General features: G+C 33.0%; 1 protein-coding gene across 1 annotated transcript; it reads right to left on the bottom strand.

Moving 5' to 3' along the window:
* Positions 1 to 9,593: 9,593 nt before the first annotated feature.
* LOC123663439 lies at positions 9,594 to 10,739 on the bottom strand. Its single transcript, XM_045598122.1, has 2 exons — positions 10,493 to 10,739; positions 9,594 to 10,159 (listed from the first exon to the last, which is right to left on the bottom strand). The coding sequence occupies exons 1-2, from the start codon at positions 10,623 to 10,625 to the stop codon at positions 9,693 to 9,695; spliced, it is 600 nt and encodes a 199-aa protein (XP_045454078.1). The 5' UTR covers positions 10,626 to 10,739; the 3' UTR covers positions 9,594 to 9,692.
* Between the last annotated feature and the right edge of the window lie 3,710 nt (positions 10,740 to 14,449).

Raw genomic sequence — 14,449 nt, forward strand, 5'->3', positions numbered from 1 at the left:
CACAATATTGCTCGATAAAGTAACACCATTTAAGTGCTCTCTCTAAAATAGCTGTTACAACGTCCTTCACTTAATATTAGAACACAAGAGTGGCTTGTATTATTAGCAACGGCATTCAACAAACATAGATATTTCTATTCGTGACGTTAGAATATACAAGTTGCATTTTAATACTTTAAGCTAAGTTTCCTATTATCTTAATCGAAAATTAATGTTTATCAATTATTTTTACCAAGCCCAAAGAGTATATGACTAAGCTGTTAATAATTCTACTAGCGTAGTGACTATGAGCAAAACATATGAGTTCACGCCATTTTTGGCGTGAACTTGTGGAGGCTTATGTCTAGCAGTGGACTGCGATAGGCTGAAGTGATGACAATGAAGCCTTTAATTGTTCTACACAACAAAAACCAAACAATACCTTGATGCTCTGTAAAGATGTAATTACGCCTCACTGTTTGAATTGGTTACTTTATAAAATTGTTTGGGCAAAGACCTTTAATGTAAGTGACTATAAAAGTGGAGTGATTTAGTTTTTAATGGGAACCCTTTAGTTTTTTACGAGTTTCTATGTTCTATTTGCTCTGTCAATTGTGCATAATGGCAACACTTTATGTTTTACTATAAACACATAAGTGATAGACATAGTCACGATGAAGCTAAGAATATGCTTATAGTTAGGGTACTGACGCCGGTCGTTTTGAATACATTAATTGGATATTACTGATGTATAGCACAGCATATTCTGCTCAAAATCTGGAGCAGCCCGATTGAGGTAGTCCTCGACCTCACACGAAGATCACAGATTTAACACTGCATTGAAGCAGTTCTGTGTTCCTGTGCCTTACCGATTTATAGTATGTCCTTTTTGATAAAGTTTTAATTTACTTTATTTTTTTACTAAGTGCAACTGTAATTTTTGCATGCGGTGTTAGCCTATTATAAGTGGTTGTTGCATTTATGTGTGATGTACTATTTCTCAATGCTAAACATTATTTTATGAATCAGTGTAAACTGTTAAAACTGTTAGCTAACCTAATAAATAAATAAATAAAAATAATTATGTTAAACAAGAAAAATAAAACGATCACAGAAAATAAGCTGTGACTCAATAGTCAATTTTTAAAGTGATAACTTCTTAAACCGCTTCGTTATGTAACGCGTTACGGTGCCAGTCTGTCTGGCTTATCTTTCTCTCACGCATACTGCATATATATAGGCAGCGATAGGCAAACTCCTCCTCTCTCACTGTAACCCACAGCGCTAGCCGTCTTTTCTCAAGTTAAACCATTTAAATATTAAATAGTTCAGCTTAAAGTAGTTTGTCTTTTTTTTTTTTAAACAGACGATTAGCAAAGATTCATAAATTAGAATGTGAATTTTTTGAATTATCTAAGCTAGACCTTTCCAAAAGGATCTTTTTTCAGAGGTTTACAGGGTCGACATTCTTGACATGGTTGGAGTTTTTAAGTGTATATTTTGTATTAATAAGAAAAATAAATATTTAAGTAATTCGCCCCTGGAGTCTGAGTTATTTGAAAAAGGACCTTATAAACAAATATGATAAAAAAATTGTTATGTTAGGAGTTGTTAATTATGTTCATCATGCATTGTTTGAATATGTACGAGTACATCTACATTGAAAAAAAAAAGTAATTTTTTATCTCTAATTTTTTTTAGTGTTTCTAATTATAGAGCAACGCTATTTAATTTTTTAAATATAATTTTGCTTAAGCTAATATTTATTATAGGTTATTTTTCTTCGTTTAACATAATTATTTTTATTTATTTATTTATTTATTTATTTATTTATTTATTTATTTATTTATTAGGTTAGCTAACAGTTTTAACAGTTTACACAGATTCATAAAATAATGTTTAGCATTGAGAAATAGTTCATCACACATAAATGCAACAACCACTTATAATAGGCTAACACCGCATGCAAAAATTACAGTTGCACTTAGTAAAAAAATAAAGTAAATTAAAACTTTATCAAAAAGGACATACTATAAATCGGTAAGGCTGATTAAGAGTCGTCGAATTATCAAGATAATTTCGTTACAAAAAAAAAATAACCCTAAGCTATCTAACTTCCAAATTAGACCATTTATTGACATAATTACGTTACAAAAGAAAAACCCTAACCTATCTAACTTCACAATGACGGTTCATAATCTAAAGCCTAGCTTATAATACAAGTAAAAGAATGCATAATTGCATATAAATGTTTAACATCATAAACAAAAAAAAAAATCAATAACTTGTTGTAAGCTTATACTTACACAAATTAATATGGTTGCATCATATTATAATACAATAAATAAGTAATAATCAAACAATATCAAATAAAGTTTCAGACTTACATCAAACCACATAATATCATCATTACAATATAACAGTTTCATACAGTAAAAAAAAAGAACAACAAAACACAACAACAAGACACAACTCTTCACATTTCACAATTTACAGAAACATAATAAATAATGGGCGCGAAATCGGAAGAGCCTTAGCGAACATGCACTATGTATCATTCCTCTTATTAATTTTTATAAAGAAATAGCAAATGTGTCAAATCTTTACGCAGTGTCAAAGAGTCAGTGAAAATATTATATTAATATATTAGTGATGAATAAGTTAGTTCAATTTCATGGATAAATTAAAAATTGTTTAGGCGTTTAAATAATAATGACGTTATAATTTTTCATTTATTAATAAATAAACAAGTACTTTCATTTAGCATACAATTTCGTAACTAATTAATAGTGTTATCAATGATTTCCTATGTTTGACACAAACGAAATTATCAGAGTACCGGCCTAATGAGGTCACTATGTCTATCCAGTAACTGATTTCAAATCAGGATTTGTTTGATAAGTATCAGTTGGTTGCGTGTATGTTACGTGTATTTGTATGCCTGCATTATTAGTATAAATTCACTTTACGAGTCCAGTAATTTACTTGTCTGTTCTTGCAATTATCTAAAAGCCTCTATTCCCAACAAAATTGAAATTAATTAGGGGAAAATTGCGAGAAAGTAAATGCAGTGTGGCTGTTCATTTTTTTTTTTGACTGCCTACCCTGTCTAAAAACTTTATGCACGCCACTGATTCTAAATAATCAAGACTCGCTATGTCCGAACGAAGTGTTTCGCTACATTTGATAAATTCACAATTTTTTTTTTTAACATACACACGATCATCTATCCTCCTTCTCTATAACGATTGCGTTCAGGTGTACATGATAACCTCCGGGACCGACTGTAAAAATATCCAGACCACGGCAAACATCTGTATGGTCAATACAAATACTTGTCATGTGCGGGGATCGAACGCGTACCCGCCATCGTTACAGCCACAAACCAGTGATGTGACCTTTGCGCCAGAGAATTACGTTTGCAACAGTAAGGAGATTGAAAAATAACCAAATAATTATTAATTATTTATAAATTTTCAGGGCTCCGTAACTAGCATCAAAACCTAATTGCAATATTTCATTTTAATATGTAATTTAACATGCCATTTCTGAAACGTATGATGCCCTGGTATCGTGATGATCTTGCGTTAGAATTGTATATATATCTGTAAGTATGTATGTTGTAATCAAAACAAAATGTGAAGCATTCAGAACAATCGATGTGTCAATATTTAGACCTAATAACGATAAAATAAACTATAAACTATACAGTGATAAATGTACTTCACTATCTCTACTTATGCTTACTCATATCCTAATATCACAATGCTTGACATAAGATTTTTTTTACTTCTGAGGGGAAAAAAGAAACGTGATGCGTCTCAGTGTTTTTTCTCCTGATAGGTAAATATAATCTTTATTTGTCTTTAAATATAATCTGTACTAATATTTTTCTATCTTGCAAAAAATATTTGATATGAAAGATCACAACTCTTAAAGTGTAATTCATTTTACTCACTTTGACGTCTTCATCTGAAGATAACTATTTATCAACAAATAAATTCCTTTATCATGTGTCATCGAGATCAACATTACAGCTTATTTCTCTTGGGAAATTTCACTTCAGGTATCAACATGTGACGGGTCAAACGATCAACACAAGAATAAAATTTGACGGAATATATTCCATAAAAGAAGGTATAATTGTACAATATTAAAATGATAATGTAATTAATATACATCTATAGTAACAAAATAATAAACAATAGTAAATAAATAAACATGCCGTGTGGTGTCTTGTGGTGTTATTGTTAGTATGCTTAAATAAATAAATAAAATAAATAAATAAATAAAATAAAATAAACTCAAAATCATCAGGGTCCTGGAGAAGGAAAACTTTATTTAAAACCCGCAGTGGGGTCTCCGTCAAGAATTCATGACATATCTCTAAAATGCGAAAGACTCCTGCAGCCGAACTGGCTCCACACGTATCGACTCGTCGTTCCTGTGGGCCTAGCCTAGAGGTCGAGAGGGTAGCGCAGAGCTTAGGCAACTCTGCGTTTTCCTGAAGAGTGGCCTAGGCAACACAGTGTCTGTCTGACACTGTCTAAATCGTCTGCAATAGACGAACTAAGGCCAATGATGATGAGACATGCTTATAATATACATAACAACCACTCTAGTCGTTACCATGTACGCGCCTAAACACCAGTGATTTGCGGCTTCGATTCCCCTTCGGGATAGATATTTCTATTTGTGAAAATACTGGCTTCCGGTTTGGATATCTGTTTGTGGGTCTCTCCACCTTGCCTTGGAGAGTAAGGAGGGATGATCCAGATTTTGAGCAAGATATTTCCTGCTGTGCGCTTACCTCAGTATATCATTTAATTTTTCGTTTAATAATTTTGTCTCAAATTAATGTTTGGATTAAGTTCTTAGTAATCAATTATAACTTTTACCTACCTGTATAGAGTTTAGTTTGATATTCGTAGTTGAAGTTTAACTAGTTTTACCTAAATCAGAAACGTCAAACAGAGACTGAAGCTTCAGCTATATAATAATTATTGTAAAGGAGCGTCTCGTGAAAACTAACTACATCTTGTAACAGGAGTTTATACTAAAACTACGGTAAGAGAGTTTGAATATTTAAATATATATAAAAGTCAAAATTAAAATAAAATAAAAATCAACTTTATTCAAATAGGCTTTAAGCACTATAGAATCGTCATTTTAAAAATTAAAAATTTAAAGTGATTAATATTTCTAAAAGTGTAGCTATCACTGATTTGGAACGTAGATTTTGCAGAGAAAAATCGTTAAGAAACTTCGTAGTTACTCTTTTGAAAATGATATGTATAACAGCGTCACTAAATCCACACATCTTTATCATCTTTATAATCCTTAACTATTATTATTAGCTAAGAATATAAGAGAATTTTTATTAGAAGACTTATGTTGGTAAGATCGAAAAATGTTATTTATATTTCATCAGCATGTCATTCGTATTTAAAAAAAATCCAAAAAAACACGATTTACTTTAAAAAAATGAGATAAGCTCGGTCATCCAGGTAATGATTTTATAAATACGTATTATATGGCGTATTTACTTCGTATGTCTCGTTGTGCACTATGGGGTATTTTGAGCGTGCTGTAACACAGTCAAGATAAAAGTGCTTATCATGGAAATGCAGTTACTGTTCTTGAGATTTTGAATCAAAATCAAAATCAAAAACAGCTTTATTCAAATAGGCTCCAAGAGCACTTACTTTCGAATCGTCATTTTAGACATTAAAACTTTAAAAATTAATTATTATATTTGTTAAAGTAAAGCTACTATCGATTAGGAATTTAGATTCTGCAGAGAAGAGTCGGCAAAAAACTCCGCAGTTACTCTTTTGAAAAATAATATATAAACTGTGTTTTAGTACAAAATTAATAACATGTTGCATAAAATACAGCGCCACTAAGTCCACACATCTTTATCAACTATGTAATCCTGCACCGAATAATAAGCTTTATCTATTTTTTTTTTATAAAAACTTTAAATTTATGTTGAGACAATTAAAATCGTTTGTGGGATTTTATTATACATGCGAATACCATGACCCAGAAAGAAAACGTTTACTTTGCGCAGTCGGAAACTTGGAGTTACAATTTTGTTATTCCTTCTCGTGTTTACAATGCGATTATTACTATTTATTTCAAAACAATGAATATTTTGGTGAATATACATAATATTGTCATTAACATACTGCGACGCAATTGTTAATATGCCTACCTTTTGGAAAACATCCCGTAGGGAGACTCGAGCTCCAAGATCGTAAATGCCGCGAATAGCCCTTTTTTGCAAGATACATATAGTCTCAATACCTGCAGCATTACCCCACAGTAACAGGCCGTAAGACATAACACTATGGAAATAGCTAAAATATATTAAGCGTGCAGTTGCAACGTCGGTCAGTTGTCGTACTTTTCCAACTGCGAATGCTGCGGAGCTGAGTCTATCATTCAAGGATGACAAATGGGAATCCCACTGAAGTTTTGAGTCCAAATGTATCCCTAATAAAACTGTAGTATCATTGACAATAAGCCTCTCGTTATTTATTATAAAATTATAATTTGGATGCTTAACATTAGGTAACGAAAACACAACGCACTTGGTTTTTTTGGCATTCAAAACCAAGTTGTTTATTTTAAACCAATCTTGAATTCGCGACAAAAAAGTGTTTACGTCATCATAATTTACTTTTTTCCTATCAACTTTAAATATTAGAGAAGTGTCATCTGCAAATAGCACTATATCACAAATATATTTAACATAAAATGGCAGATCATTTATATATATTCAAAAAAGAAATCGGCCCATCAATCGACCCCTGTGGAACGCCCATTTTTAGCACAGATCCAGAAGATCTCTCTTGAAACTTAAACTTATTATTTCATTTATCATATATATAAGAACGACGCGAGGCAACGCGACATGATACAACTGATGTGTACTGTTCTACTAGTATCGCTTCGTTCTCACGTTTCAACCTATTATATCCCATTGCTGAGCATAGGCGTCTTTCTCCAAGTAAGAGAGGGATACTGCGCCTTATATAATTGTAGGCGGTGGGAAGGCATGAAATACTGCTTCGCCCTACTGAGCACACCAAGTTTCATCGAGGATAGTTTAGTATTTCCTTCCAGATGACCACGAAATTGCACATTGCTCAATATGTCGACGCCAAGTATTCTGATACTGGCCGAGGCTGTTAGGGGAGTGCCTTCAAATTTGAAAGGAACGACGATTAGTGATCGTTATCAGGTATTTATTATAACAACCGGGACCGACAGGTTAGATCTACTAGTAGTAGGTATATTGTAATTTAATTTTCACATGATGAAGGATTTCAATACGATTTACGACCATTTAAGTCAACAAAGAGATAGATCTTCTATCTCTTGTTTGATACAGATGATGAGGAAGCCATTGATATTTTCAAACTTCCTTTAGAGTTCTAAGATAGACAAAGAAAAGATAATTAAGTTTGAATATTAATATTTTTCAAGAAATATTCTTCGAGTTACAATCTCGCAGTTCAGTAAATACACCCTCTCATAATAATGCGCCGTGACCTTTAAAAAACAACGCACAAAAACGATGTAACGTATATTTTTTATAAACAATTATTTTCGTTTCGTCGGATTGCTTTTTTTATTTGCTAGGCGTTAGTGCTGTTAGTTGTTCTTGTGACGTAGGGCTGCGTAAGCAACCTTTGGTGGGGACTCCGTGGTGTGGGTTAGGCTCGCACTATTTAAGCGCTGTTGCTGTGCGGCTCCTCCTTTTTTCCCTCGTCTTCAGCCTCGGTGAAATTTGGGGTGCGTTTTGGTTGGGTGAGTCGTTGTTATATTACGCACTCTTATTTAATTATAATATCTAGCTTGCTTTTGTGTTAATTGTTAAATGTGTCTAGGTTGTTATAATATTATTTTTAATTGTTGTAAATGTATTTTTATTCTAATTAAATTATGTTAGGACGTGCTTGTTTTTGTGGGCCATTTCCGTGTCAACCCAGAGACATTGGGGGTTGACTACCTTCCTGGGTCCTTGGTATGGCGGATACGTGCGGGTAGTTGTTGCTGATATTACCTCGTGGCCGGACTGGAGGGTTGGCCGCTAGGACCCCAACTTTACACCCAACTTTACGACCAACATATACTACACTTTTAGCACCCTTGAATCTACTCTCTGGCAAGGAAGACAATTTTTTGTTAACTCGGCGTGTGCAAGCCCCGGCCTACGGAGACCACGCGGTGGCGGAAGATGTCTTTGAATTTATGGACTAGCCACGTGTCTAGGATTCGCACAAAGATAAGTGACCTTAGTTAATCTCCACCCATGTGCCAGAAGTAAATGGAACCCGCGTGTAGTTTTTTTAAATGATTTTTTACATAAGCTAGTTGTATTTCGAGTAGTTTTAAATATTTTTTTTTATCAATCAGCTGTATAACGAGTTTATGTTTGATGTTTGAAAGAATATTGATAATCTATAAAAACAGTGTAAGAATGTATTATCCGTTCATCGTAACTTGACGCGTAATCTGATTGGTAGCACTGAAATTTGCAGTGTTGCATGTGTTTATACGAAAAGCGATCCCGAAATGTAGGGACAAGTCTAAAGAACCGGAATAGCATGTACATATATCTACAAGTAAGGGCATTAATTTCGTAATTCACTGTTACTACGATTACTACTGACGTACTTTTAAGTATACACAAGACTTATTAAGTGTGTGAAACATAATTAAAAATTTAAGTAGTGATTAAACTAATTTATTCACAAGATTTCATTTCTTATTTACAATTCTTGCTATTTTATTAGTTTAACCTCTACTTAAATTTTTGGATTTTTCCCACAACTCGGTGATAGTGTACTCTTTAAAATTATTCATACATCACTAGGAGCATTCAGGATAAATTAAACAAAACAGGGTAAAAAATAACCACTTTAATAATAATTATGATCAATAAGGTGTAAAGGAATCATATCTTCTTCAATGTTGCTTGAATGCTCACTGTCACTATCACTTTCTTCACTACCAACCCACAATAAAAAGCGATCGCTTCCTTCGTCTATTATTTTATCTTTAAGTATGTAATCATCTTCAATTTTTATTACATGAGAGCACTCTTTTTTCCAAATATCATTGCTTATTGAGCCAAATGATTCTCGTATAAGTGATTCCACTTGATCATCCCTCTGGCCCACATTTTTTTCTGCAAACCGTCTCTTCATTACACTCCATACTAATTCGATCGGATTTAAATCTGCATGATATGGGGGCAGTCGTAAAACATCATGACCATGTAATTTTATTAATTCGTCGGCTTTATATATAGGCTCTGGTTTATTTTTTTTAATTAATTCATACAAAACATTTTTTGTCAAATTTGGTGAAAACAACAGCCCCTTGTTTTGAAGCCACTCTACCATATCTGCTTTGAGGCTTGTCATATTAGGGCTTTTATTTGTTTGCACAGTATGATATGGGGCATTGTCCATCACAATCACACATTTAGGTGGCAGGTTTGGTAAAACTTGTTTTTCCAGCCATTTTATAAAGTTATCGCTATTCATGTCGTCATGGTAGTCGGATGATTTTGTTTGCGATTTGAATAGCAGTAATGCTTTATTAATGAAGCCATCTGTAGTTCCTGCGTGTGCAATTATCCATCGCCTACCCATACCATAATCTCTGACCAATGCACCTTCTTCAGACTCTGACTGTCAACATTTTTGCACACTATATGACGAATGTATAAAAGTTTCGTCTAAATAAACTATAGTCCGCCCCTCTTCTCGGTATTTTTTAATTTCACTTAAATAATTAAATCGCCAGGTAGCTATATCTGTTCGCTCCACTAACATTTTTCGTTTTGATTGACACTTTTTATATTTATATCCAAGTTGTTTTAATATTTTCCATAGTGTAGTACGCCCACCTTCAAAATTTATTTCCTCTCGTAATTCGACAAGTAATTTGTTTAATGTAGGGATTTCTTTTCTTACAGCGTAAAATGACATAATTTTTTGTCGAATTGCACTAGCATCGAAGTCATCAATCTTGATCTTCTTATCGCGATTTGGTCGCGTCTTTCCTGGTGTCGTTACTTTTGACGGACCAGGCACACCCGAAACAGAACTGGACTCTCTTTCTTGTCTCAAAATCCTGGTCACAGTAGATTCGGATACATCTGTAATCATCAAAAAAAAAAAATAATAATGCAATTTTATTTTACTAGATACTTAGTTTATAAAATTAGAATATTTTAGTAAAGCGACGTTTTAAGCATATTTGATTACTTACGAGTAATCAAATATGCTTAAAATGCAGATCACGACAAACTTAAATGAGCCTCGATTCAAGTTGGTAAATTACTTCCTTAAATAGGTACAAATAGGTTAGGTTATTATATTATTGTTAATTTTAGTATCATCTATGAAATGAGATTAAAGAAATTAATAAAAAAAATGTCTCGCCACTATGGGCTAATTATCTTTTTAACTGGTAACCCTATAAAACATACCGGTCATGGCGGCAACTCGGGCACGAACTTGTTGCAATGGAATAATCAGCTTGTTCTCAGTCTTTTCTTTCTCACAAAATGCGTAAACTTGAAGAATAGTTTGTCTTTTAACACTTTTTACCACCTTCGGCATTTTTAACACTCAGATTAACTTATTATAAACCAAAAGAGCACACAAACAGCAAGCTATCAAACTGAAAGTAAGATGGCGACTGAGGAAACAGTGCTACCAATTAGTCACGCGTCAAGTTACGATGAACGGACAATATGTTTATTCCTAGATTATAAATATTAATTGTATTAACTTCAGATTTACTTGTAATAAATTACGTTTTCCAAATGTCTTCCAATGTTGTGGTTTGGATTTAAATTTTTTTCTTTTTCTAGAACTAGTTACTTTTAATAGCTAACGATTTCTTAAATATTTTTTTATCTCTCTCAGATTTTAGTTCGTCGCGTTAGAAAAAACTAATTCTCTTATTACTTCCCTCTAACTCATTTTTTTAATTTTAACTTTTTGTTAACTGAGGTAGGGCACAGCAAAAATTTCCTGCTCAAAATATGGAGCAGCCCGACTGGGGCAGTACCTCGACCTTACTGAAGATCACAGCAAAATAACACTGTTTTCAAGCAGTATTGTGTTCCTGTTGATAAAGTGACCAGAACTCCTGGGGGGATTGGGGATTGGGTCGGCAACGCGCTTGCGATGCTTCTGGTGTTGCAGGCGTCTATAAGCTACGGTAATCGCTTACCATCAGGTGAGCCGTACGCTTGTTTGCCGACCTAGTGACACAAAAAAAAAACGCGCGCGACAACGAAATAGGCTTTAATGATATTCATATGAAATTTTAATAATTTCACTAGTTCTATACGTTTTTATATATGTGTTATAAGATTTATGTATTAGTAAAAGGAAATCATGATACAATTATTCTAGTTCAAAGTAGAATACAGCCCGATGAATGACTTTCAGTGTTCAGCAAATAATCATTTATCAACTGAAGCTCTGAGTGGATCCAGTGAGACTAAGTCGATTATGCTCTACCCTTATATTTGAGATCATCACTAAGAGAAGATCAAAATTAAATTGGATTTACCAGAACTGTAAAAACAACACAAAATTGAATAAATAATGTCAAAAGTATGAAAAAAAAAAAACATTATTGCTATTAAATTGTTTTTTTTTTTTGGAGTTAACTCATGGAGGATCATCTATTACCGTGATATTTTAAAATTATTTAAAATTCATTCATATATTCATTACAGCCTATACAGTCCACTGCTGGACATAGGCCTCCACAAGTTTACGCCAAAAATAACGTGAACTCATGTGTTTTGCCCATAGTCACCACGCTGGGCAGGCGGGTTGGTGACCGCAGTACTGGCTTTGTCGCACCGAAGACGCTGCTGCCCGTCTTCGGCCTGTGTATTTCAAAGCCAGCAGTTGGATGGTTATCCCGCCATCGGTCGGCTTCTTAAGTTCCAAGGTGGTTGTGGAACCTTGTTATCCCTTAGTCCTTATTTAAAATACTTTTTATCAAAACATATATTTACACTTTCTATTCGTATCGGTACCTACAGTAAATACTGGTATATTATTATACCTATATCTCACATAAACCGGTAAAAGGGCTGTAAAACGTCACTCTCAGCCTCACTGAGCGTCAGCATCAGTTGTTTTACATGATTTAACTCCCCCTATTTTTTATACCAGGAACTTTATATAGTTTAGAGCAAAAATGGTTTGGTCTATAAACAATTTTAATAAAATAATTTTAAAATAATGAACTAATTGTATAATTAGTTCATTATTTTTACTTGATTAATTGAATAAACTTATCTCCCGACGAGAATCCTTTCTTTAATTAAAACTAAGCCGTCTTAACTGTGACTTACTGAGCTCGTTACAAAACAAATTTATTGCTTCGAAAACTTAAACTTTAGCTTATCTTTACATCTTCAAATATTGTTATGGGTACATCAATTGGATCTTCAATCAAAAGTTATGACTTTTATGCTATTATTATTTGTTTAGTTATAGGTTTCAGTGTTTTGTAGTTTTTGAAAATAAATTTAACATTTTGAAATAACGTTTCAACTCACACACAAATAGTACTAAATATTAACTTCGTGATTTGAATGTTTTATATATATATATATATATAATTAATATACATCCACGGGCTTTTGAAACCCATGTCCATTATTTACAAAACGTGCTATTTTTTAAATCACGATAGGCATTATTTAGCAACATCATTGTTTAAGTTAGACTAACTTAATGTCTCCAACAGAGACGTGAGTCCACCGACCGGTAATTTGATTGTTACGAGTTATGAAATAAAAGTTGATTTACTTATAATATAGCAGTTTATATTTTTTTTGTTTTTTTTTGTAGCTATTATATGAAAAACTAGTGAATATTGAGTAACACGCATATTATTGATTCCAGTACGTACATATTTTACATCAATATTATTAGCTTATCCCTTATAAATAATACATATATTAATTTAATTAAGAGAATTGTTTGTTTAATTAAAACGAAGCGTCTTAGCAATGAATTACCGAGCCCCTAACGAAATAAATTGATTACTCCGAATAATTACAATCTAGCGAGATTGCATCAATATTTATACACTGGATAAAATGTAATTTAGCTTTGGAAGTTTTCCAGTTTCGAATCTCATTGTATAAGTTTAACAAAAGAAATATTTTCACTATATTTAGAAATATATTTTTGTGGTTTTTTTAAGTCATTACAAAAAGGTTTATATAATAAAATTGAGTTAAATGACAAAAGCAACAAATATGAAGATTAAATATATGGAAAAATGTGTTGCGTTGTAATAGAATGTAAATGTTTTTTTTTTTTTTTTTGAGGCGTATTGAAAATTATTTTTAAAAAAATAAACAAATACGTAGTATAGTAGATAGTATAGTAGATTCTCTTACTTTTTTGAACATAATACTTTTACGAACTCTTAAAGAAATGATTGAGAGATTTTAACTGAGGCAGGGCACAGTAGGAAATTTCCTGCTCAAAATATGGAGCAGCCCGACTGGGGTAGTACTTCGACCTTACAGAAGACCACAGCTAAATAATACTGTTTTTAAGCAGTATTGTGTTCCTGTTGGTGAGTAAGGTGACCAGAGCTCCTGGGGGGGGGGGATAGGGTCGGCAACGCGCTTGCGCTGCTTCTGATGTTGCAGGCGTTTATAAACTACGGCAATCGCTCAAAATATGTAATAATAGAAAGTATGTCATACTTTCTAGTACGTCTATATTAATGGAATTGATACAAAAATCAAATAATCTGATAACTTAACGCGTTATCATTAATAATTAAGACCGGCAAGATGAGGAGCGAAGGTGTAAAATTAAATAATTAGTACGGCAAACAAGTTCAAATTTTTGTCAAGTACATCTTTGATGTGAATATTTGTTCTGACAACATAATACTATCATCACATCATGATCAATTCAGTCTATCGCAGTCCACTGATGGACATATGGTGAATAGGCCTCCTCAAGTTCACGCCAAACAACATGGCGAGAACTCGTGTGTTTTATCACCGAGATACTGCTGCCCGTCTTCGGCCTATGTATTTGAAAGCCAGCAGTTGGGTGGTTATCCCGTCATCGGTCGGCTTTTTAAGTTCCAAGGTGGTAGTGGAATTGTGTTATCCCTTAGTCACCTCTTATGACACATACGGGAAGAGAAGAGAATGATACTATACTAATACGAGAAAAGAATAATACTATATTACTACCAAAATAGTGTAATTATTACTTTAGATAACGGATAAAAATATTAACAAATATATTAAATGATGAACCCTTTCGTACAGTTCGCAGTCTGCTCCGAATGTTGTGGTTACGATTCCCTCCCTCAATATGTGTTTAATATGTATGTACTTTTACGTTTATTATTAGATATACACACACCGGCATAT

Source organism: Melitaea cinxia, chromosome 20 (genome assembly GCF_905220565.1).
Source record: "Melitaea cinxia chromosome 20, ilMelCinx1.1, whole genome shotgun sequence".
Classification (NCBI taxonomy): Eukaryota; Metazoa; Arthropoda; class Insecta; order Lepidoptera; family Nymphalidae; genus Melitaea; species Melitaea cinxia.

Coding starts and splice junctions, on each gene's coding strand:
- LOC123663439 (XM_045598122.1), bottom strand. CDS start 10,625: ATGCCGAAGGTGGTAAAAAGTGTTAAAAGACAAACTATTCTTCAAGTT. Junction 10,160..10,492: donor CCGAGTTGCCGCCATGACCG/GTATGTTTTATA, acceptor TGATGATTACAG/ATGTATCCGAATCTACTGTG.